Source organism: Trifolium pratense, linkage group LG3 (genome assembly GCF_020283565.1).
Source record: "Trifolium pratense cultivar HEN17-A07 linkage group LG3, ARS_RC_1.1, whole genome shotgun sequence".
NCBI lineage: Eukaryota > Viridiplantae > Streptophyta > Magnoliopsida > Fabales > Fabaceae > Trifolium > Trifolium pratense.
In genome coordinates this window covers 6082876-6107823 of record NC_060061.1, presented here as the reverse complement: position 1 = coordinate 6107823, position 24948 = coordinate 6082876, and the positions used below count along the sequence as shown (strand labels likewise).

General features: G+C 31.3%; 2 protein-coding genes and 1 long non-coding RNA gene across 3 annotated transcripts; 2 read left to right on the top strand and 1 right to left on the bottom strand.

Moving 5' to 3' along the window:
• Positions 1–824: 824 nt before the first annotated feature.
• LOC123916569 lies at positions 825–3636 on the bottom strand. Its single transcript, XR_006812206.1, has 3 exons — positions 3476–3636; positions 1656–1711; positions 825–1224 (listed from the first exon to the last, which is right to left on the bottom strand). It is a non-coding gene; the product is annotated as an uncharacterized LOC123916569 (long non-coding RNA).
• A 1713-nt stretch (positions 3637–5349) lies between these two features.
• Positions 5350–8807, top strand: LOC123916343 (BTB/POZ domain-containing protein At1g63850). Its single transcript, XM_045967781.1, has 3 exons — positions 5350–6370; positions 6727–7715; positions 8543–8807. Exons 1-2 carry the CDS (start codon positions 5516–5518, stop codon positions 7666–7668), a joined length of 1797 nt encoding a protein of 598 aa, XP_045823737.1. The 5' UTR covers positions 5350–5515; the 3' UTR covers positions 7669–7715; positions 8543–8807.
• A 10731-nt stretch (positions 8808–19538) lies between these two features.
• Positions 19539–23440, top strand: LOC123913365 (homeobox protein BEL1 homolog). Its single transcript, XM_045964082.1, has 4 exons — positions 19539–20752; positions 21113–21495; positions 22135–22195; positions 22464–23440. The coding sequence occupies exons 1-4, from the start codon at positions 19913–19915 to the stop codon at positions 23103–23105; spliced, it is 1926 nt and encodes a 641-aa protein (XP_045820038.1). The 5' UTR covers positions 19539–19912; the 3' UTR covers positions 23106–23440.
• Positions 23441–24948: the final 1508 nt, after the last annotated feature.

Here is a 24948-nt window from a genome sequence, read left to right as displayed (position 1 = left end):
TTAAGTCGATTTCGTACCCGTCTTAACAGTTAAAGACATAAGAAGTTTTGATTTGTTAAGTCGGTTTTAACCCGACTTAAGAAAGCACTTCTTAGGTCGGTTTAAAATGACATTTTAAGTCGGTCCCGTGTCCAACCTAAGAAAAGCCGACATAAGAAGTATTGAGTTGTTAACACGGATTTTGAACCGACCTAAGAAATAACTTATTAGATCGGTTATCATTCACCCGACTTAAAAAGTATAGAAAATTTTAAAAAAAAATTACGTTCTAAATTTATTAAATTAAATACTGTTCTAAAGATGTAACAAAAAAAAACACACTGTTCTAAAGAACCTTTCCCAGCATTATTCAATTCAATAAATGCTAATTAAGAAGAAAATCATAAAAAAAAAAATCATGCTTTATTTTATAATTATAACAACCGAATGAAGTGCTTAGCGACGAATAGAATGTAAAACAATCAAGGACATTAGTTAAAGACATTAACTTATTGACTATATATATATATATATATATATATATATATATATATATATATATATGCATCACAAGAACAAATCAAAACTCTCAATACAAATTACACTACATAGTACATATATATACTCAGAAACAAAAGTAAAATATAACATTCACAAGTAAAAAACAACACTAATTAGGTATTAAAGGAATAAAATTCTCACATTTAAAATACAACCCACATGCCAGCATCCAAAACATAACTTCACAACATACAATAATCAATAACTGATACATCCAATCCTAAATTAAAAATCAAGAACATAAGACTGCAAATATTTTTAGATTTACAAAATCACAAACGTGATGAATAGAAGAGAGATATCATGCTTTTGATTAATCAATAAGTAATTACACACATAAAACTAACAAAATCACAATACACTTCCTAAAGAACCTGATGAATAAAAGAGAGATATCATGCTTTTGATTGCTTCAGTTTTACAAATACTTTTGTGAAACTCTAACATCCACATTGATGTTCAATAACTTGATGAATAAAGAAATGAAACTATAAACAAAAGGCTGCAGCAGGAGAGATCAAACAGCTTTTCCACTAACCTGCATTCTTTGTCAATCTGCAGGCATGCTTCATGCATATTTGTACCTACGCGATCCATCAAACTTTCCTCCGTAACACGGTAATCCAAACTTCCTGGCAATTATTATAGTTATTGTTGAGAAGCCTCAATTGAACTAACCTAAGTCTGCAAATCCAACCATATATCCATGAATAAACTTCTACAATATATAATCATCTAATTTTAAACTAATACCATGAAGGTCACAATTATGATAGTTAGAAGCTAACACTTAAGGCCTGTCAATAAACACACAAAATGAAGCTGACATTTTAAGGAAATATAACATGTCATTCCTTTAAAAAATTATCAAGGTAAACAATAATGATGATAAGGATAGAAAAATGCACTTTCTTCTTCTCTATTGTGGCTTGTGCAATAACCAATAATTAAGTCATGCAACCAAATAATTAAAAGAAATAGGCAAAAGAAAAAGATAAACATGAGATAATAATAAATTAATAAAAGTTCAATTCTCAAGTTTAGACATAGCAGCATGAGAGTATGATCAAGTTACTCTGAGTTGCTTTTCATCTAGTGTCTACTATGTCCAATACCTGCTTGGTTGCTTCACTCTTCCACACACTCACTTTGCATAAATCCTTGAAATAATCTGTCAAAAGAGGAACACCATTTACAATAAGAAAAAGAAAAACAGAACCAATAATTAAAGAAAAGATAAAAAGGGATATCCTACACATGCAACTTCAAAACAAAACTTTAAAACTAATAAGCATAATAGGTTATGTATGATAGCCACAATAGTAAAAACCCAATATGAGCAAAATAGAATCCCTAGAACATGAAAGTAAGTAACTATACACATTGGTAACATACAACGTGATATTACTAGTCTTGAACTAATTTACTAGTAAGAGACCAAATAGGCACTTTTTGAATTAATTTACTAGTCAGTATCTCACAACATCTATTCAAATACGTACAATTCACTTCTGTTTGTTGCAACTAGTCCTACAAATATTAAGTAATAATATAAAATAGCATAAAAGTAATATGTGTTCTTATTCAGAATATAGTTAGTTCATGTACTCTACTTTTTTTTTTGAACTGCAAATAATATATTAATGATAGGCACAAAAATGTACATGAAGTACATAACGGCCAAGTAAAGATACAAGGATAGAAACCAAAGTCAGTACATATCCCCACTCCCTAAATATAACAGGAGGCAACCATAAACACCCAAAACAGAGGAAATTGCAACTAAGAGATAACTAACATCACAAGGAAAAATATCAGACACACGCAACAAGCACTAGAGCAGCACAAACAAACATAAAAAGAAGAACAACACCGCTGAATGAACATAGCCTCAACGTAACATACAATCACCCGGACTAGACCTCCTCTATGACAAAGATTATCCCAACTTACATTGATTGTAGGTTCATTCCATGCAGACATGGATAATATTATGCCTTGACATAGATGGAACGAACATCATCTTCACTTACTATAATACTATAAAACAAAACAATAATTCAAATTTAAATTGATCAAAACAACTTATGCATTGAAGAAACAAACAAAGTATGTAAAGTACTATCAGGTCAAACTACAAAATCCTAATAGCAAAATATCCACAAAATTAATCAATCCTTTCAATGCACTAAGAGCTTTCCTTGCCTGAAAAATTAATCAAACAACATAAACTTTGAATCAAGGCCAAAACCACAAAACAAATCAAGTTTATAGAGCCTAAACCATAACAAATCACAGCATTAGAAAGCATGAAACACGGTAAGTCAACATTATGTCAAATATTCTATATGGTTTAATAGAAAATGAGGTTTTGAAAAACAAGGTAAGTCAATAAGATTGTGGAAAAAAGGGAAAGTATATGCCACTAGTTTCAAGGATCCAAACAGAAATAGAGGAACACTGTTTTATTAAGAATCTAGTAAATAAAAAGAATCTAAAATAACACTTTCTCACCTTTTGAGAGCAGACAAAGAAGTAGAAATCAAGCAAAAGCACTTATACCAACCAAAACATCTTTGTCACAAATCATAAAACATTCCAATTTTACCAAATCACAAACATTTACAAATACTGAGAAAAAACATACATACCCAAATGAACAAAACCAACACCAAAACCAAATTTGAACCATTTTAAATCAAATCACAAAATATCAACAAGGATTGGCAAGGATTGTGTCTTAATAGCAAAATATCAACAAGTTCATTAAATAACCTAAAACAACAAAATCCTAATTAGGTCAAACTACAAAATCAAAATCCTAATCCTAATTGGCTCAAACTACAAAATAACTTCTCATTCAAATTTTAATCCAAAATCAAATTAACTCAAACATTAATCATGTTAAAAAACACAAGTTTAGTGAATGTTGAACCTGAAGCTTGAACGAATCTGGAGAACCTGAAGAAGACGATGAAGTTTGAGCGAATCTGAGATGAGGAGTTCGAGAGAACGAGTGTGAGAGAGAGAGGACGAGTTCGAGTGAGAGATTGTTCAATTTCGCTTGAGCATCTTAGGGTTTCAGCGTGAGAGATGGTTAAACTTCGAGTGAGAGAGAGAGGACGAGTTCAATTGTGAGAGATTGAGAGGGAATTCGAGATCGTGTTGAACGATTGAATCGAGTGAGAGAGAAGTTGAATTTCGCGTGAGATAGTTTATGGTTCATCGTGAGAGCTAGAGGGTGATGAGTGGTGAAGCTTGAACGAGTGTGTCTTATCTTTTTTTTTTTTTACTCTTAATTGACTCATATATTGTTTCCATAATGGTTTAGTCTATATATTTTTCCCTTCTGTGGATATTGAAACCAGATGTAAACACTGCACCCTATAGCTTTTTACATCTGACATATGTTCCACAGATGTAAAGTTCTCAAGTAATATGTTATTTTTCTACTAGTGATGGTTCGAAGGTGATGAAGGTGCAATAAAGAATTCGATTGATTGCAGTGAAAAAAAGAAGATTGTTTGCATTGAAGAAGAAGAAGATTGTTGCGATGAAGAAGAATAATGGTTCTAAGGAAGGGTTTACTGGGTTCCAAGAAGAAGAGGAAGAATGCTTTACGTTTTTGTTGATTTGTTAATAAATAATAATAATTTTTCTTTTTTAAAAGATTAGGATTAGGATTTTTCAAGTCAAAAAAAAAAAAAAAATTTTATACTAAGGACTGGGTTCGATTCCCGTATGCAACATAATATAATTTAATTTGTTAAAAATAAATGACACTTCATAGGTTTGGTGGTTCAAGTTTGACTTAACATAAAGGTTTCTTAAGTCTGTTGAGGCACATCAGACTTAACAAAAGGAGTTTCTTAAGTCGGTTGAGAGACGCCTGACTTAATAAGAAGGTTTTGCAAATTAACAAATTTTATTTGAATTTAATATTATTTTTTTAATCTCTATTACATCAGTTAAAAACGGAACCGACCTAACAAAGTTTAACTTATTTACGGAATTGCCACCGCGCATGTTCTTAAGTCAGGTGGCAACGCTAACCGACCTAAGAAGTTTTCTATAAAGTATTTTTTCCACTAGTGATAAGCTAGATGATTGAATTTATGGTGTTTAGTAAAATTAACGGCTGAACAAGCTTATAAGTATAAACTGACATAAAAAAGATATGTTTAATTAAAATTTAATTTTTTAAGTAAAATTATAGGGTTAAAATTGGAAGAAAAAATGTTAAGCTACAAGTTACTTCAAATAGCATTTGAAAAATAAGCTATAAGCTAGTAAAATAAGCTATAAGTTTCTTTTTAAAAACTGTTACCAAACATAACTTATACCTTATAAGCTATAAGCTATAAGCTTAATATTTGGCCTTATAAAAGAGAGGGTTTCTACTGAAGTTGGTAAAAAATAGCGGATAACTGATACCTTATAAGTTAGCTTTTAGCGAATAAGCTAGCTGATTAAACTTGTAATGTTTGGTAAAATTAACGGTTGAGCTAGCTTATAATTATGAAACGACATAAAAAAAATATTTAATTAATATTTAATTTTTTCAAGTACGATAATACAGACAAAATTGGAAGATAATATAATAAATTACAATATAAACTATAAACTCAATATTTGGTCTGCCTTAATATTTTTTCTTTTTTTGTACAAAATAAATTTATTTTATTTTATTTTTGACAAAGAAATTTAGGCATTAATTAATCTATGGGCGAATAATAAATGTTTCTTCGGGCACACTTGGCAGTTTCCATGTTTATTTTATCTGACACAACACAATGCCACACACACACACATCTCGATTCTACCGCCATTTATTATCCCCTTCACTAGTCAGTAGTCACAGCTCACATACATAGACATACTGTAGTACTCTCTCTCTCTCTCTTTCTCTGTTTCTGCGTGCGTCAAACACACAAAACGACAACAACCGCTAAAAACCTTACAACAAACAGATAAAATGGCAGCAGCAACAACTAAAACAACATCAAATTTCCTCAAACCTCCAAATCATCCTAATAACAACCAACCCATCACAATCACTAAACCTAAACGACGCAAATGTCGTGAAACCACAATCTCAACCTCCGCTTCGACCCGAATCCAACTATCCGAACCCGATTCTCAATTACCCGATTCACCTTCCCCTAATTACACCTTTCGTTACTCTCCCGGTACATTTTCACCAATCATGGATCATTTCACACATTCCTCTTCCCCGGGTCAGGACCCGTTTCCTTCAAGCTTCACTAAATTCAATTCAGCACTCACCGCCGGTCTTCTCAACCCAATGTCACCACCGCCGGATAAAACCCGATCCAGTCCAACTCTCTTTGAAATGATGGTTAACGAACCCGATATTCATCACAGACCAAATCAGATCCCAAACAACATTCCTACTACTTCTTCTTCTTCTTCTTCGTCGATTCAGAAACCCCAAATTGTAGTTCAAGATCGTGAAACCCTAATGATGCATCGAATTTCTGAATTGTTATCAGCTTCTCGTAGCCCTGGGAATCACTTCAATGATTCATCTTCGAGTGATATTAAGCTTACGTTAAGTTCTAAAGATGGGTTCAGTGTTTCCATGAATGTTCATCGTCAGATTCTTGTTGCACATAGTAGATTCTTCTCCGTCAAGCTTTCTGATCGGTGGACACAGCAACAGCAACGAACGGCTTTGCCTTATCTTGTTGAAATTGCTGATTGTGATGATGTTGAGGTTTATGTCGAGACTTTGAGGTTGATGTATTGTAAGGATCTTCGGAAGAAGCTAATGAAAGAGGATGTTTCCAAAGTTTTGGGTATCTTAAAGGTGAAGTCTTTTTTCTTATTGTTTTGTTGGGGTTTTTGTTAATTTGTTATTTATTGCTGAATGTTTGATCTGTTTCATTAGATTGATTGATAATGTAGTTTACTGTAGGATTAGGTTAGGTTGATACTATAGCAAATTTGAATTTAGCATATCAACTGTTTGTAGAAAATTATAGTTATAGACTATTGAATAATTTTGATTTTTGGTTATTATATTTATATTAGTACTTGCTAACTAAATTTGGAACAGTTAAAAGGCATTTATTTTTTCTAGTTTGGTTTTGTGCTTCTTTGGATTTGTGTGATTCATGGTTTTATGAGAGTGAATGAGTGGATGTTTTTATTGTTTTATCTTAGGTTTCAGCTGCGATTGGATTTGATGCTGGGGTTTTGTCTTGTTTGGAGTACTTGGAAGCAGCACCGTGGGCGGAGGATGAAGAAGACAAGGTGGCATCGCTCCTGTCTGAACTTCGTCTTGAATCTGTTGGTGCTGGGGAGGTTTTGAAGAGGGTTTCTACTGATGTTGTCAATGGAAATGAAGAGGGGAATGATAATGAAGAAGTTTTGCTTAAACTTATTCGTGTGGTTCTTGAAGGCAAAGATGAAAAGGCCAGGCGAGAAATGAAAGGCTTGGTGTCGAAGATGCTCCATGAGAATTCTTCTCAGAATGATCTTCGGAAGGAGTCGTTATACTCAGCATGTGATGATTGTATGCAGCTGCTTCGTCATCACTTTTTGCGGGCCGCAGATTCGGATCTACAAGATGTGAGTCAAATTGCGCGACAAGCAGATAATTTGTATTGGATTTTGGATATTTTGATTGATAGACAGATTGCCGAAGATTTCCTAAAAGCATGGGCCTCCGAATCAGAATTATCTGAAGCCCATTCTAAGGTGCCTGCTGTTCATAGGTTTGAGGTTAGCAGAGTTACCGCTAGGTTGTTTGTTGGGATTGGGAAGGGACAGTTGCTGGCTTCTAAAGATGCTAGGTGTTTACTTCTAAAAACATGGCTTGTGCCATTTTATGATGATTTTGGTTGGATGAGGAGAGCATCCAAGGGCCTTGATAGGCATCTAATCGAGGACGGTCTTAGTAACACAATTCTAACTCTACCACTCTCCTGGCAACAGGAAATTTTGCTTGCTTGGTTTAATCGTTTCTTGAATTCCGGTGAAGATTGCCCAAATATTCAAAGAGGGTTTGAAGTTTGGTGGAGAAGAGCTTTCTGGAAGAGGAATGGAGAGCAAGACCGGACAAGACAATTACGAATTACATCTGCATCAATTGAGCACACTTGAAGATGATATTTTTCCACGGTGGAGGAAATGGCTGCACTATATACTTGGTGTGTCACCTTTTAACCTTCTCATGATCATCTCTATCTAATTCATCTATACTATTGTACGAATTTAAATCTAATGTCAAACCCTAGTAGTATAGTTGCGCAAACATTTTTGTGAAACTAGTTAGGTAGACTCAGTTCTTATGCTTTTCCTGGAAGAAGATGACACTGGTTATTGTCATTTGTCACCTATTTTGTTGGAAATAACCAGAGAGAATACTTGGAACTGTTTTCCTTTTCTCACTTGATATCTGTTATGTGATTTACACCTAGGCTGATCATGTTTTTGACCTATCTTGTTAGTGGAATGTATGGCACTCACTCTAAGAGGAAGGAACATATAAAAGTGATTGTGAGATGCATAACACAATTCAATCCCTTATCATATGAATGACTGCTTCACCTTCCTCATGCATGTTGTAGCAAGATAACTTGAGCTTCATAGAAATTTTTACTTGTCATAGTGAAACTAAAATGTCATAAAACTAAAGTCATTTGTTTGATTGAGCACTAAGTTTTCTTGTTATATACATCATGGTAAGTGGTCATAGCATCTGTATAGTCATATCTTTATCAAACACCACAATGTTTAGTACATCATGTTCCCTTGTCAGTGTCTCATACTTCAGACCACCAATCTTTTGTGGGCCGGTTTGTAATGATTTTAGATGCTTAATTTCTGGTCTGTAAAGTCAACCTGCTTTATTATACTATTCTTCAGTAGTATTATTTTGTTTTTAATTCTTGGAGTGCAAGTATGTGAGTTTGCCGGCCAAATGGCCAATACTGTCATCCCATTGACTGTTCTTTTGTTTTTCTCTTTTATGCAGGTATACCACGACTTAGTTGTATGAGTTGACCGAGTTCGAATGATCTTTACATCCATTGACATATTTGGGTTTTTGATTGGCATATATTCCTAAATAACATTATTGAGCTTGTATTTGTCAGGGCCTACTAGATTAATATATTCCACAGAAAGTGTGTTTTCTTCCAGGAAAATATCTTTGTTGCTGTCAAACTAATTTATGGTAGCAATATGTTACCCCTCAGATAGAAGTCAATCAGTGTCTTTTCATTGTTTCATTGACGAAATATAAGTTACCAACAATTTAATGAAAACTACTGGACAAGAGCTAAGCTAATTGAATAGTTTGAAGGTATATGGTTGACCTTCAATAGTAGAATTCTTTAAGATGTGCGAAATTTTAACCAATTCAGAAGCTCGTGACAGATTACGTTGGTAATTTGTTTATGGTAGATATCCAAATGTAAGGCACAAATGTCTTTCTTGCAAGTCAATTTATGTTGATTTTTTATGAATGAGATTGAATTTATTAATTGGGTTGGTATAATACGAATAACTTCCTTGGAGGTTCAGCTGTGGGAACATTTTATGTTTCTTTATTAAGGAACATTTATTCTTTATCTATTTCTTGCGTTTGAAGTAAAGTTTGAGAGTTCAAAACCTTTATCATTCGTATCTTGCTTAAATAAGAAACTGGAATGTGGGACAGTTGAGATATGGTTATTAAGTCTTTTTAGTGTATTAGTTCGATTTAACTTGTTTGGTTGAGTCAATTAAAATTAACCATGGTAAAGATTAAAGAGTATAGACATATATAGTCTCATAGACAATTAATTCTATATGGAGAAGGTTAACTTGTGCCCTTAAGGGCACATTTTAAGGAGATAAATGTAGAAAAAATTTATTGAACTTGTGGTGTATTCAATTTTCTAAACATTAAATTATTTGCATCATTAAATGTTATATTTCTATTTTTAGGTAGCTTAACATGTGCCCTTAGGGCACAAGTTAACATAACTCATTCTATATTTGTGAATCGGTTGGTATTGCAGGGACAGTTTATGTTGTAATAAATGTATGAATTTGACTCCTCTAATTAATATCGTAATCATCATTAATTTGTTGTGCATATGTTTATAATACTAGTATCAACCAATATTTATTTATCAACAGATAATGTTATTCACTTTACTCTTCAATATTATCTATTCTTATACATAAACACAAACTAAAATATTATCTATTATTTTCACCGAAAAAGAAAAGAAACACCGTTTTTAGTTTCCAATCAATCAAGAACATCAAAGAAAAACTAAAAATAGAATAATGAAGAGCTATTGTATTGTTGGCCTTTCCATGAACATTGGTCAATCGACGAAGAAACATGTTCTTGATGGTGACCCCATAAACTCTTAAAATGACATAAATAAATAGGGAACTGGATTTGATGCTGTAGTGTTTTCACGCAGTTCCACGCGGTTATCGATTTCGGCCGTCCGATCAGAAACTAATGGTCAAGATTAAATATTTGAGTTCAACTGTCAAATCAACATTGAATAAATATAAACCTTCTGATCAAATCTCTACGGCCGAGATCGATAACCGCGTGGAACTGTGTGAAAACACTACAGCATCAAATCCTGATCCAATAAATAGGATCATGCTAATGAAAATGATGTGCGGCGCTACTGGCCTATGAATGCTTATAGTAGTAATTTTTTCTCATTGTTTGGATTGATATATTTTAGAGCTTATAATTATAAATTTGTTAAGAGTTTATTAAGATATAATTTTTACTAGCAAAAATTTATAAATTAACATAAAAGTTTATTTATGTACTTAAACTATTTTTCATAAGACACTAAAAGATTAGAAGGATATTATGTATACTTCAATTTCAATATCACTTTCACTCCCACATTCTGATAAATAGACAAAATTATCTCTAAAAAAATTAATTAATTTACATTTTTTTTAAAAATTTCTTGGTAACTTAGTTTTGTAAACTTCAAGTTAAGTTTTTAAAAAAACAATGAGCATCAACTGTATAAGTATCAAAACATCTTTCTGAAAATATTATTTCAAAACTCAAAGCCCAAAAGCTTCATTATTTGGCCCCCAATGTTAAGTTGTGCTCAATTTTTTTAAACCTCCTCGCGTAATTACTGAGACTAAATCCTTTTAAAGTAACTGGGATACATTTAAGGGATTGATCTCTCCCAACAAATATTTCTCCATACGCACCGGTCAGAGATCAAACTCAGGACCAAATGGTTAAGACTTAAGGGACCCAAGTATCTACCACTTGTATCACACTAAGTTGTGCTCAATTTAGTCAATTGATTATTGACTGGTCATGTTTCTTGAGTTTTCATTCGGTCATGTTTCTTGAGTTTTCATTCCCTAGTTAACTTTTTCTTGTAGTTTTTTTCTTTCTTTTTTTAGCGAAAGTCCTTTGTTAAAAAAAAGTTAACATGGAATTGTATGGAAGTGATAGGAAAATTAAAAAAGGTATATTCACACTTAATAATATTATGGACATTTTTTAGTAAAAAAAATAGATTATGGACATTTTGTCATTTTACTAAAGATTTGAACTCACCTCTAAATTCCACCAATTCAAGCATAGAAACATCGTTACCTATGAGATCCATATTTAACGTACGTTGCTTTCCTTTTTTATTACTCTTTATAATTGGTCTGATTGGTTGAGTGGAATGAAAGACGGAAGAAAGAAAATTACGGAAAACAATAAACAAACCTGAACAAATTTTTGTCCAAGTTCATTCATTGATTTCCGTAATATTTCTTACCAAAACACTCTTACGGTATTTATTATAGATCTATTTATGTAGCAAAAAAGAAATAAATGTTGTAATGAAAAAATAAAAAAATAAAATCCTCTCATACTCCCTCCTTTGAGTATTGGGGAAGTTTAATTGTTCTCTCTTTTCTCTAAGGATGTACTATTATGTTGACAGTTAACAATGTTATATATTATTAACTACATCAATAAAAAGACTAATTATCTTAAATTAGTTATTAGGGTTTTTTTTTATAAAAAAAAAAAGTCAAAAGAATTTATGTTAGAAGTCCCACATTGGCTAGAGATATGACATAGATAGCCTTTATAAGTGTAGTGCAAACCTCAACTCTCAAGCTAGCTTTTGTGGTTGAATATAGGCCTCTCAAATTCTAATATGGTATCAGAGCCTATCCTAGATCCATTTGTTGTTTGTTGTGGAGACCTCCCATATTTGGGCCACCCGTTGTTGTTGATTCAACGTTCCAGCTTGTTCAGTTCTGGACGTGAGGGGGTGTTTTAGAAGTTTTAGAAGTCCCACATTGGCTAGAGATATGACATAGATAGCCTTTATAAGTGTAGTGCAAACCTCAACTCTCAAGCTAGCTTTTGCGGTTGAGTATAAGCCTCTCAAATTCTAATAATTTAAATTGACAAACCTATTCAAAACACAAGGTGTACAAAAGAATAAAAACATACAAATCTCAGCACAACAATGAGAACAAACAATCAATATAATAGCAAAACAACATAAACTCACACAATTATATTTTATTTTATTTTTTGAACGGCAAACGATTGTGTGAGTTTATACGATTTATTTAGTTAAAGTTACGACTAAAACCTTTCACATGAAATTTTTTGTTCCAATTCGAATTTTGTGCTTTTAATAACTCGCACATAAACTTCACGTTGATTAAAGATCACACGATTCCTTGATGTTCAAATAATATGTTTTAATCCCGTAGATACAATTTAAACGGTAAAAAGTTGTGGAAATATTTTGATTTATTAGAACACATATTCAAATTCGTATCTCCTTATTTCTTTGGTGTGTCTTAGTTTTATTGCTAGAATCTTTGAAGGAAAAAAAAGGTAACATATCGGGTCAATTTTTAGATATTTAAATGGTGATGCATATTTTATCCCTTCATAATTTAGCGGTAAATACTCATCAACCAATAAAAACAAACCACATAAATAGATTTGCATATGTTATCCACCACAACTAACTTGTAACCAATTAGAGTAATTTGTAACCAAAGTATAGAACACATGCATATGTGGCTTATTTTCACCGGTTAATGGGTAAATGACCTTAATTATGAAGGATAGTTTAGAAAAAAACCATAATTTTTATTTATTCGTTTATTTTAAATGAAAAAACCATAAATAATATATTATCTAAGTTAACTCATAATGACTGTTACAATATTTAATCCATCAATATAATAATTTTTTTTTTTTTTTTGTATTCAAGATGTTGTTCTCTCAACTACAGTCGATGATCATATTAGATATTTGTGACATAATTGGATTAATAATGTAAGTTGGTTTAAACTATGTAAATATTTATAAAGATGGCACAAAAATATAATCAAAGAGTGTTTAAAACTTTAAATTAAGTTATAAATTTTTAATATATTTCTGTAAGCAAAGTATTTTTGATCATTAAAAAACTATTGAATTAATGAGAACAAATAATAAATTAAAGGTTTGGGAGATTCGTTTTCTCCCTTACCTTCGTCTCTCAATATCAGACATTGATCCTCTAATTAATGAAAGCTGCTTGTTTTCTGTTTGGCTTATGCATGCTTTTACCTACTTCGGCATAACAAGCAGTAACCCTAGTATTGTAGGATTAGGATGGTCCTAACTAATAACCACAAATATACTACTATTGTACGAGTAAATAAAGTTATTTTTTATACATATAAAGAAATATGAAAGGTGGACCACACTATATTATGAGATCATAGCCTGGTTGTTTGGCACGTTGTTCTAGTTTGAAAATTAACCTGCTGTTCAAAAATGTGACTCAAATTATGCTTCAAACTCTTACTCCCGCCAGATGAATCACCCGCCATTTGTGGACTCTCCAATTGACCTCTCTATGTATCTCATGGTCACACTCTTGCCTTGGTTCTTGAAGCTTTTTCATGTCTGGCTTAATTAATAACAATAGTGATGGGAGTATACAGATTATTTGGTAGCTGAGGTGAATGAGTTAGAGAACGAAGTGATTAGAAAGTTAAAAATTCAATTTTCATTCTCGGAAAAATTAATAATACTATTTGTTTACTATTTGTTACAAATATGTCAATTACTATGAGACTGAATGAGTAATTTAATACTACTACATAAAATTTTGCAACATCAAAATTTTCATTTGTTTCTATCTTGACCTGATTAATTAGTCTTTGACCCTTAGTTTTGATTATTGCATATACATAATTAGTGAGAGGAGCTCATACAATAATTCTCCCCTAGCCCTAGGTACTTTATGAAGGTGTATTGCCATAATATATATTAGATTAGATGATGTGTGCTTATTATAAAAAAAATAAAATTGGGCACATATAAGACCCTAATTATATATGTCAAAAAACAAACACCCTAATTATAAAATTATTCATCATTTTTTTGTTGTTTCACAACATAAAACCGTTTTCAAAATTCTACATGCATTAATGATTTATACTTTAACTACTAGTATTATTTTCTAACATTCATAAATTTTATTGAAAGATGTTATAATAAGAGAAGAAACGAATATTGAAAAGATAGTACTTGTTAAGAAATTTTAAAAAGAAAATTTAATGTTGAAAATAATACTGTATTTTATAAACTTTCATTATGAAGTGCCCTAAACATTTTACATTATTTTGTTTATGAAAACTCTTATAAATGAATATTGAGCCTAACTCATCCTTAAAAAATCGGCTTGTAAGGTGATGATTGCCTCTAGTATATAAACACTTAGTCAGGTCATCAACCGATGTGGGACTCTTAACACACCCTCTCACGCCCAGCACTATTAGGCTTGGTGCGTGGATATAAACGGTAGGTGATCCGATAGTGGAAACCTGATAACAGGTGACTCAGCAGATCGTGGAGAAACTCTGATACCATCTTAGAATTGATTATTGGACATAACTCATCCTTACAAAACCGGTTTGTAAGGTGATGATTGTTTCTAGTATATAAACATTTAGTCAAGCCATCTCTCAACCGATGTGAGACTCTTTAACAAAAACCGTAATAGAATTGAGCGAAGTTGAGGTGTAGTATTGTTGCATTGCATGCGCAGAGTGCGTAGTGCACAAATGCCAAAAGGAGCAAGAAGGGGTAGTGTGACATCATTGTTGTATAGGGTATGGATAGGTGCAAAAAGAGTAGATAAAATGGCAAGCGGCGGAGAAAGCTGTTCCTCCTACTTACAACACCACTGATAGCCTTTTTAATTAACACCCTCCAACTCTCATTTTGGGCGCGTCTACATCCAATTTACTTTTTCAGTTTAATTGTTTGTTAGACGATCGGTCAATGATCCCTCCCAAAATAACCACTAATGTCTAGTAATCTTTACGGTCATTTTTTATACATTTAAAATGGATAATGGGAAAGAATAGAAAGTGGGAAGTAAGAAAAATATGGAAATTAAGATTTAGTTTAAATTTATTCATTGGTTTTTATGTTTTTTTTTTTTATTTTTATTTTATTTTCTTTCAACCAAATAGATCACAAATATATCGGTTTTTAATATATTAAAAGAGTTAAATTTATTTAATAATAGTGCCTGAAAGGAGTAAGTTGTCACAATTTCACAGGTTAGTAAAAGTGTGAAACTAAATGAAATAGAGTGACATTTTATCTTATAAATTATTTTAGAGTGAGTTTTTATGAAAATGTGTGGAATCAATGCATTAAAAATTAAAATATTTAATTTTTTAAATAAATAATTTATTTAAATTGAATCCTTAAAAAATATTCTAGAGAGGATCCCAACTTTTTAAAACTATATAATAATAGTAAAAATGAAAATAATCGGAAAGAGAGAATTCAATCTTCTTTAAAAAATCAACATCATGTATTAATTTGACTAGAGGTGTGTGTAACACTATCACTGTAAATTAAATTCTAAATTTTATAGTATTAATTTTTATAAAAAGTTTTAAAGAGTGCTTTTCAGAGATTGAGTGAGAAAACAATTGTGATGAAATTTTTCGTATTAAACTTTTTAGAAGTATTGTATAAAAATTACAGTACTATATGTAAAATTGTAGGGGTCATGAGTGAACATTTATTACACCTTAAAAATTTGTGAATAAATGATCTAGTCCAACTTGAGCATTTTAAATGAGGCTAGACAACTTGAGCATTCTATTTATAAGAACCATTTTGACAATAAATGATATAGTCCACGGTAACTAATTTGCATGTGAAGGGAGGAAGAAAGGCAAACCAAAAACATCTAAGGGCAATCACATCAAAAGCACCCGCACATCATACTCCACTTGACCTGGAGGAAGGCCCCAACTTAACTAGAAAAAAAAGGAGAAAGAGCCGAACAAACCAAAGCAAAGCCTGATAAGGAAACTCATATCCACCTCCTCTATCTATTTCAGCAGAGGAGGGTTCCACCCCCCACTCATACAATGAGCAAGGGTGATAAAAGTTAGTAGAATAAGTGAGTTGACATAATTCAAAATCAAAATTTATTTTCTGTCTATTTGTAAATTTTAAGAGTGAAAAATGTACGACTCATATAATTTTATTGGATGAATTGTTGAATTCTTAGTTCAAATCAGTTGAATTATTTAACTCCAATATAGACACTCGTCTAATTTTTAGATATTGCAGAGATAAATTTAATTTTGTACCAAAAAATGAAATAAATTTAACCTAGATAATAAACTCTATATCAAATGAGTATATACTGTCACTGATGATGAATTTACCGTGGCTAAAATTAAATTACAATTTTCTTTAGAGAAACACATAAAACTTTTCCTAAAGGCATAACTTTATACTCTATGATTAAAAGTGGTCTTAAATTTGGTTTTGTCATCACATGTTTTAATTTGTTGTTTTTGTTTTTGGTGTTAATAATTTGGTTTTGTACAATTGTTAAATGTTAAGCATGATCACAAATAAAAGTGATCCGTGTGGAGAGGCATATTTGAGGATAAATAAGAAAAAAATTAAAGAAAAAGATGCGGTCCCTCCCATGCAAAATGGTGAGGAGAGGATGTGGGTGGAGTACTTTATTACACCAATTAATAGGAATTAGATGTGCAAAGATAGGACCACCTCATCTCAATTTCTCACCTCATCCTCACACCATATTTTAGGAACGTTTTACACTCACCAAACCGCAATCATCTATCAGTATTTTTTTTCTTATAGGTTCTCTTTACTTTCAAAACCATGGTAATCAATTGGAGATACAGTTAAACATTAAATATAATATTTTAGTTTAGAAAAGATATAAAAATGATTTGACAACTTGAATAGATAAATGATAAAGTGGAGTGATAAAAATTTAGATTATGTTCAAAATGGTATTGTTTTGGATCAGATTTTTGAACTGAATCAACTCTAATGTCGCATCTATCGGTGCAATGCTACATTTATTGGATATATGTACAATCCTTCACCATCTCACAAGGTATGTTTGACTCTAACCTTGACTTTCATTTCAAGTTAATACTAACTTGAGCATCAGAGCATTTTCTGCATTCTGCAGGTCCCTTTCGCCATTGTAAATATATCGGCTCCAACGTTCGAAATCTGACCTCGTGTTCGAAGCATCATTCCACTAATCCATCATTCCACAAAATAATAATAATGCAGAAATATTTGATAAAATATGCACTATACAAGTATACATAGTGTAAGGGCCCGTTTGACCTAACTTATTTTTGAGCTTATTCAAACAACTTATGCAATTTTTATATATTATTATAAGTTTATTAAGATAGTTTATAATAAAATTATTTATAAAAATACAATTTTAATCAATATGAACTTATAAAATAACATAAAATCTAATTTATATTGCATAAGTTTTTTGTATAAGCTCAAAAATAAGCTATGTGAATCTGTACTAAGTATTAGAGCAACTTGAGTTGAGCCTCTCTCGTGAGTGGAAACAGATCGGAAGAGAATAACTCCTAGCTCAGAGAAAACAGAACGAGGACGGACCCACCTAACTCATCCAAAACAGAGCCTTTTCCTCATCTGAAAAAGCCTGTAAAAAGACTTTACTTAGGATTATGAATGACTTCAATCTAGGGATCCGTTCCCCACAAAGATCTCCTTATTTCTTTAATTTTAGTTCATGCAAATTTAGATTGCAAATCAATTTAATACTAATTAATCCTCTGCCCAAAGTAACCGTGACAACCAAGTAGTTATACAATTTTAAATTTAAATGCAATTAATTTGTTCCCCTAAAAGAAGACTTTTAATCAAGTGATTATGTTCAAGTGCATATTAAACTCTCTCAAGATGAATTATTTTTTAGAAAATGTTAATTGGTTCAGTGTTGATTGACGCTGAACTTGGTAGGGAGAACTACGGTTCGATCCCCCGCAACTGTATTTGGGAGGAGATTGAAATCACTTGATGCTAGAACTTGTCATGAACTCCGAACTACTAGGACCCCCTTCCCCTAGGAACCAAAGGGCGAAAACAAAAAAAAAAATTAAAGAACTCAAATTTAATTCTTTAAATGAATAATTTTACAAAAAATAAGACTCAAATTTTCTTAAAAACTAAAAAGTTAATATAAAAAACTAGTACTTTCTGAATGATAATTGTTGAAAAGGTCAAAAGTTGTATCGATCATCAATCCGATAATGATTCTCAGTCAACTCCAAGTCAATAATGTAAATAATATTTACTGAATTTTTTTTTATCTTAAAGAATATTCGGTTAATTATGTGAAAATTTTATCTTAGAAGTGGCATCTGCAAAAAATTATCGAAACTTTTACTCTTTATATGAGTGGAACCGATTTTGTGTTGAATTCTTTAATGTCGTGTGAGGGAGATAGTCTTACCTAGACACAAATACTTGTGGTGATCGTGATTTTTGGTGGTCTTGGAGGACTGTGGACCTACTTTATGCCCTTCATATTTTCGATCTCCTTTTCGTCTCTCAATCTTTTGGATGAGGGCTCAGATCTCCTACGTGTTTATCGACCCGCTACAGGTGGTTATTTCTTGGTGATCTTCGTCTTCTTATTTTTCTCTTCCTATATTATTGCACCCCTCTATATGTATCGGTATCGTTTCTTTTGTGGATTTTATACTTCTTGTACCCCTCTTTCCGTATTGTTGGTGACATTGTTCCTTTTCTTATTTTCGATATATATATTCCATTGAAAAAATAAAAATATTGTAAATAATAAAATTTTAACAAAATATGAATTAACACAGAAAAGATGGAAAAAGAAATTTATAACAAAATATATAACTATAGAAGAAAAATATCATACGTGTAAAAGAGAACTTAATATATTCCTTATATCAGTGACAGTTAAAAAAAAAAGTGACAGTTCATATTGTATATTTTTTAAAATTAAAATTTTGAACTGCAATAAATCATCATAGTCTAAAAATAAATGTAAAGAACCATAATGAATCATCCCTCATATATGATACAACAAACAACTCAAGTGGCGGCTCGTACGTAGTATATGTATCAGGCATAGGACGATTATTACTTTATGTTGTTGATGGTCCTGCAGCTCCATCGTATTATATGTACTTTTCAAAAGGTTATAGTTTTGTTGAAATAAATAAAATATTTTTAGATAAATAATCATTTAATAAAATTTATAAAGAATAAATGATTAAATTTATCAAGTATAAATAATTTTGAGTATAAGCAATACACCAAAAATAAAAAATTAAGAAAGGTAAGAGGTAAATAAAATAAAAAAAGGACATTTACTAACCGGAAAAAATGCATAGATATCATACTATCTGAGAGTAAATCAAGATTAGAGGGAGATTAAGATCAGAGAATCTGCAACCAAAATAGGTTACACTTCTCAAAACTAAACCCTCCACTCCGCTCGACATCAACACAAAATAGGTTACACTTCTCATTTGTAAAAAAAACATGTGTAATCGGGATTCTTACCACGGAACCATTTATTGAAACTAATTAATCACAACTTTCATCCAACTAATTAATAAACATTAATTATAAGATGAATTATCTACTTATATATTGAATTAAAAAAGATAGATATTTGAAACATTTATTGATTGTATGATTTTTCTAATACTAGGTAAGAAATAATTGAGGAAATTTCATTAATATTTATTATTTAATTTCGTTTGTATATATGAATACTAATTTGGTTGTATTTATAAATCTTTGTCCATTGACTCATCACTTTGTTAAGAAATAGAGAGAGAAATATAAAAGAGAGAACAGAACTAGCATGGAGGTCATCATCATCATCTATTTCTGAGCAAGTATATCTCATCTTTCTTCCTCAACTATGCTTTTCATGCTCCCCTCATAATTTATATTTTTTTTTAAGCTATAGTTTAGAAATTTAATTAATTCATGGCTCATGAAGATGACAAAACATCAAGTGGTGGATTTTGTTACAATCCAACAATTCAAACACAAATTCATCAAGGTTTTGTTTCTGATCCAGAGATGTTTAATCTCACAACAGGGATGGAGATGATAGGGTTTTCAAAACATCTTCAACATCAACAACAACAACAACAACAGAGTTCTACTGACACAAACATGTGGAAAACAAATTTCATAGGAAAATTACCAAGTCAACACTCTGCAGGTGGTTCTTCAAAAACCATCAACAATGACTCAAATTTCTATCATCATCAAGATTTCACTACAAGTAGTGATCATCATCATCATCAAAATCTAAACAACATGATTCAACATCAACACCATCAGTGGCAACAACAACAACAGGTCGTTGCCACTGATGACGATTCATCACTAAGATGTGTTTTCCCTTGTGAAGGTAATGAAAGACCAAGTCAAGGACTTTCACTATCTCTTAGTTCAACAAATCCTTCATCTATTGGTTTACAATCCTTTGAACTAAGACACACTACTCCTCATACTCAACAAGATCAAGGGTATCATGGTCATTTTCTTCTCAAAAACTCTAAGTTTTTGTTACCAGCTCAACAACTTCTCAATGAGTTTTGTAGTTTAGAAACAACAAAACCAAATGATTTAGTTTTACAAAAACAAAAATCTCAAAAGTTCAACAACAACAAACAAAGTTGGGAAGATCAAGATATTAACAATGGTGGTGCTGGTGGGGGTGCTAGTAGCAGTTCCTCAACCAAACAATCTTTAACCTCTTTAGAGTTTGTTGAATTACAAAAGAGAAAAACTAAGCTTCTTTCCATGCTAGAAGAGGTATTATTACTATATTTTATGCTATATATATGTTTCAAAATTTAATTTTTTTTAACTTTCATTAATCAAGACCATGCCTTAATTTGGTTCAAGTCAAAATCAAGCAAGGTTATTAACTTTTCATTGGAGTGGTTGATGAGATTGGTGTCTTTGAATTTTTATTTTTTGATTTTGATTCTTGAACTAATTAAGCAGCTAGTGAGGGTCTTATCATAAATGCCTTCACCTCGTGACAATTTACCCTTTTTAATGTCACCTTTTTCATTTTTATTTAATTTGTATGGTGGATGTAACTTTCAAAGTGAAATTTAATTAATTAATTAATTATATTTTTTTTACTTTTGTTGTGTATAATATAAGGTTGATAGAAGGTACAAGAACTATTGTAATCAAATGAAGAGTGTGGTTTCATCATTTGAAGCTGTAGCTGGAAATGGAGCAGCTAAAGTTTATTCAGCTTTAGCTTTAAAAGCTATGTCAAGACATTTTAGATGTTTGAAAGATGGAATATTGGAACAAATTCAAATAACAAGAAAAGCTATGGGAGAAAAAGACCCTATTGCACCTGGAACAACTAAGGGTGAAACTCCTAGGCTTAAAATTCTAGATAGAGTTTTAAGACAACAAAGAGCATTTCAACAAATTAACATGATGGAAACTCATCCTTGGAGACCTCAACGCGGTCTTCCTGAACGATCTGTTTCAATTCTTCGAGCTTGGCTTTTTGAACACTTTCTACATCCGTAAGTAGTTACGGAGATTTCTTTCATATTCATACTCTCTCTGGTCACTATTATAAACATAATAATCATTTTTTAAGTTCAATGAAAAATTGAAATATTTGTATTCATTAATTCATATTCATATTGTTGCTTCACTTTATATATAACTAATTTATTTATTTATTGCCTGTTATCATGAATATAGTTACGTTGTTCTAATTAAAGTAAGGTACAAAATAGATTTTTCTAAAGAATCAATGTTGTCTCCATTTCAAAAAATAAATACAACTATTGGCAGTTATGAACAAGTATCGTAAGTTTTCTCATATCAAGAATCTTTTTCATTTATGTGCTACAACAAAAATAAAAATTAAAAAAATATATATCCTACTCATTTATTTTTTGTTAGTTTGTATGCATCACCATTCAGATTCCATCTTTTCATATGTATGTATATGTTGTGTATAGTATTGTCAATCATTTCTCTATCATCTTCTCTTTCTTTTATTTTTGCGTCTCTTTCTCAACTACTTTTTATTTTTATGTGGACTTAATTAATCCTTCTTTGTAGGTCCACTTCTTCTTATCTCTAATATAGTTATTATTTACCAATTAATTAGTATAATTTATTAATTATTTTATTTTTTAAATTTTTTGTAGGTACCCAAGCGACGTTGATAAACATATTTTGGCCCGCCAAACCGGTCTCTCAAGAAGCCAGGCATGTTCATGATATATATTATTATAATCCTTCATTTGAAAAATTCTTTCAATTTTTCATATCAATTATATAGATATGAATATTTATATTATATGGTCTTCTCATATCCGTCACGCAAAAATTTCATATTAATATTTCTAAGAGCAAGTCATTATATAGAAATATATTATGGTTATTATTGTAGTATATACTTTGGATGACGCAACTTTGATTATTATTTTTTTTTATTCACACAAGTTATATATTTAATTAATTATTTGAAAATCAGGTATCAAATTGGTTTATTAATGCAAGGGTGAGGCTATGGAAGCCAATGGTGGAAGAAATGTATCTAGAAGAAGAGAAAGAGCAACAAAGAAACACAACAACCTCGGAGGGAGTAGGAGGAGGAAACAACATTAATACTCATGAAGAGGAAAATCTTAATGTACTTCAAAACCAATCTTCAACACAACTTCAAGAAGACCAAAAGCCACGACTTGTTCGAATCGATTCCGAGTGTGTTTCATCCATCATTAACAACAATCATGATCATAACAAAAATGAGGCTAATAAGAATTTGAATCATCATCATCACCAATTAGCCGTAGATGCATTTGGATCGGTTGATATCGATTTTTCATCTTATAATACACATCATTCTTCTGATCACATGGTTGCTGCTTACACAAGTAATGAGGGTTTCCACCCCGGTGGTGGTGGTGGCGGAGTTTCGTTGACGTTAGGGTTACAACAACATGGTGGAAATGGAGTGAGTTTGGCTTTTCCACCAACAACTCAAAGTTCAATGTTCTATTCAAGAGAACAAATTGATGAACCGGTTCAATACTCTCTTTTGGATGGTGAAGGAACAAATATTATGCCATATAGGAATCTCATGGGGACACAATTGCTACATGACTTGGCATGATACAAAGGAAAAAGTTGTTGAATTAATGTCATTGATTGAAGCTTTAGTCAGAAATGTTGAAGCATGGAGGTGCGTATTGAGATATCACATTAGGTTATTATGGTATAACAAATTATTAATAGGTCAACTGAGACTAGTGAAATTAATGAATTAAATTAGAGACAGATTTATATTTTTAAATTTTAACTAGCTAGCTCAGTATATTGGGTATTGGTTATGGTATACATGATGTTGCTTCCATAGAGAAGCCACTCTTAGATCATTAATATATAGTTTGAACATGTTTAATTTTATGCTCTATTGCTTAATTTGAAATTAGGTTTTTATATGGAGTATATCTCATTCGTACAAAATCCATTACATTTAACTTTATACGCCTAACATTAATGGATTTGGTGTGTGGCTATAAACAATGAGTAACTCGATGGATGAACTATGATAATATGTTAGATTTTTATGTCTGTTTCATCTTATAAAATCGACATATAATGTAAGGTAAGAGTGTTGCTCTTTATAAATGATTTAAGATATTATCTCTAGTAAATGTGGGATTTTGATATTATTTTTCTTCAATATTTGAATTTTTATCTAACTTAAATTACATGATTAGAGTTTTAACTAAGCATTGAAATCGTTTTTTTATTTTATTTTAGAGATTGTTAGGTACCGGTTGATTATACTTTTAATACCTCTTTATTTTTCTTAACTTTCTTTTCTTTTATACTCTTTTCGTTTCTATTTAATATATAATATATTTGCCAATAAAAAAATAGCATCGAAATCCTAAAAAAATTCTTAATTTTCTATGGTACTTATTTTACACGATTATATTTAATTTTTGTAAAATGTTGCTTGACCACTTAGCTAACAGCTAGCCCAAGTGGAAAATAAAATTCTGTTCTAGAAGAATATAAAGATATTTGTAGTTTATTGATGAAAATGAAAAGAATATTTCAAGAAGGACGATAAATAATTTGGCTGTGCAATTTTGGTTGGATGCTAAAAACAAGAATGAAAGAAAATATGAAAGATAATTTGGTGATTGTGGTCCCTTATTCATCTCATAAAGACAATTTCTTGAACCAATAAGAATTGTTTGCTTTATGAAATGTCATTTTTATAATTGGTTCGCCGGTGGATTTAATTTCTTCCTTTTATTTTTCCATCGAAAAAATTAAATTGGCTTTTGAATTAGTGTTGGAGGCACTATCTAGGGTTTTAAGGATGAGATGTATGCTCTTTAATGGATGCAACTTGTGTTTATAAAGGTAGATGAATAGCATCATACCCCACGAGAGATCGATATGTATTGTATTTATAGCCCTCGTTGTCTCGTATGTGTGTATTGTGCATTTTTTTGTTCTTATTTAATTTATTTTTTAACTACTATATGTTCTATATGCCATATGGGTTGGGATAGAGTTCTCAAAATGGGCTAGCCCGAATGGGCCGGCCCGCCAAGCCCGATTTTTTTCTGGGCTCGGGTCTTGAAAATCCTAGTCCGGATTATTTCCGGGCTTTTTAGCCCGGTCTGACAAAACCTGATTAAAATATGGGCTAGCCTGAATGGGCCGCGGGCGGCCAGCAAGACCGAAAAAATTAAAATAAAAAAAAATAAAAAAAATAAAATATAAATATAAATATAAATAATTTGTTTTGGATGATTTGAAATTAGTTTGTAATATAAATTATAAAACACTGTCCGCTACTTAAGTAGCAGGAGTAAAAATAGGGCACTCAAGAAACTCGTAGGTAGCGGATGAGTAAAAACAGGACGCGCGAGAAACTCGTACGTAGGGGATGAATAAAAATAGGGCGCGTGAGAAACTCGTACGTAGCGGAT

What these genes read in the sequence shown, in the direction of transcription:
- LOC123913365 (XM_045964082.1), top strand. Translation starts at nt 19,913, where the DNA reads ATGGCTCATGAAGATGACAAAACATCAAGTGGTGGATTTTGTTACAAT. An exon ending in TTTGAACACTTTCTACATCC is followed by an intron (nt 21,496 to 22,134) that starts GTAAGTAGTTAC and finishes AATTTTTTGTAG; the next exon opens with GTACCCAAGCGACGTTGATA. An exon ending in CCGGTCTCTCAAGAAGCCAG is followed by an intron (nt 22,196 to 22,463) that starts GCATGTTCATGA and finishes TTTGAAAATCAG; the next exon opens with GTATCAAATTGGTTTATTAA.
- LOC123916343 (XM_045967781.1), top strand. Translation starts at nt 5,516, where the DNA reads ATGGCAGCAGCAACAACTAAAACAACATCAAATTTCCTCAAACCTCCA. An exon ending in AAGTTTTGGGTATCTTAAAG is followed by an intron (nt 6,371 to 6,726) that starts GTGAAGTCTTTT and finishes GTTTTATCTTAG; the next exon opens with GTTTCAGCTGCGATTGGATT.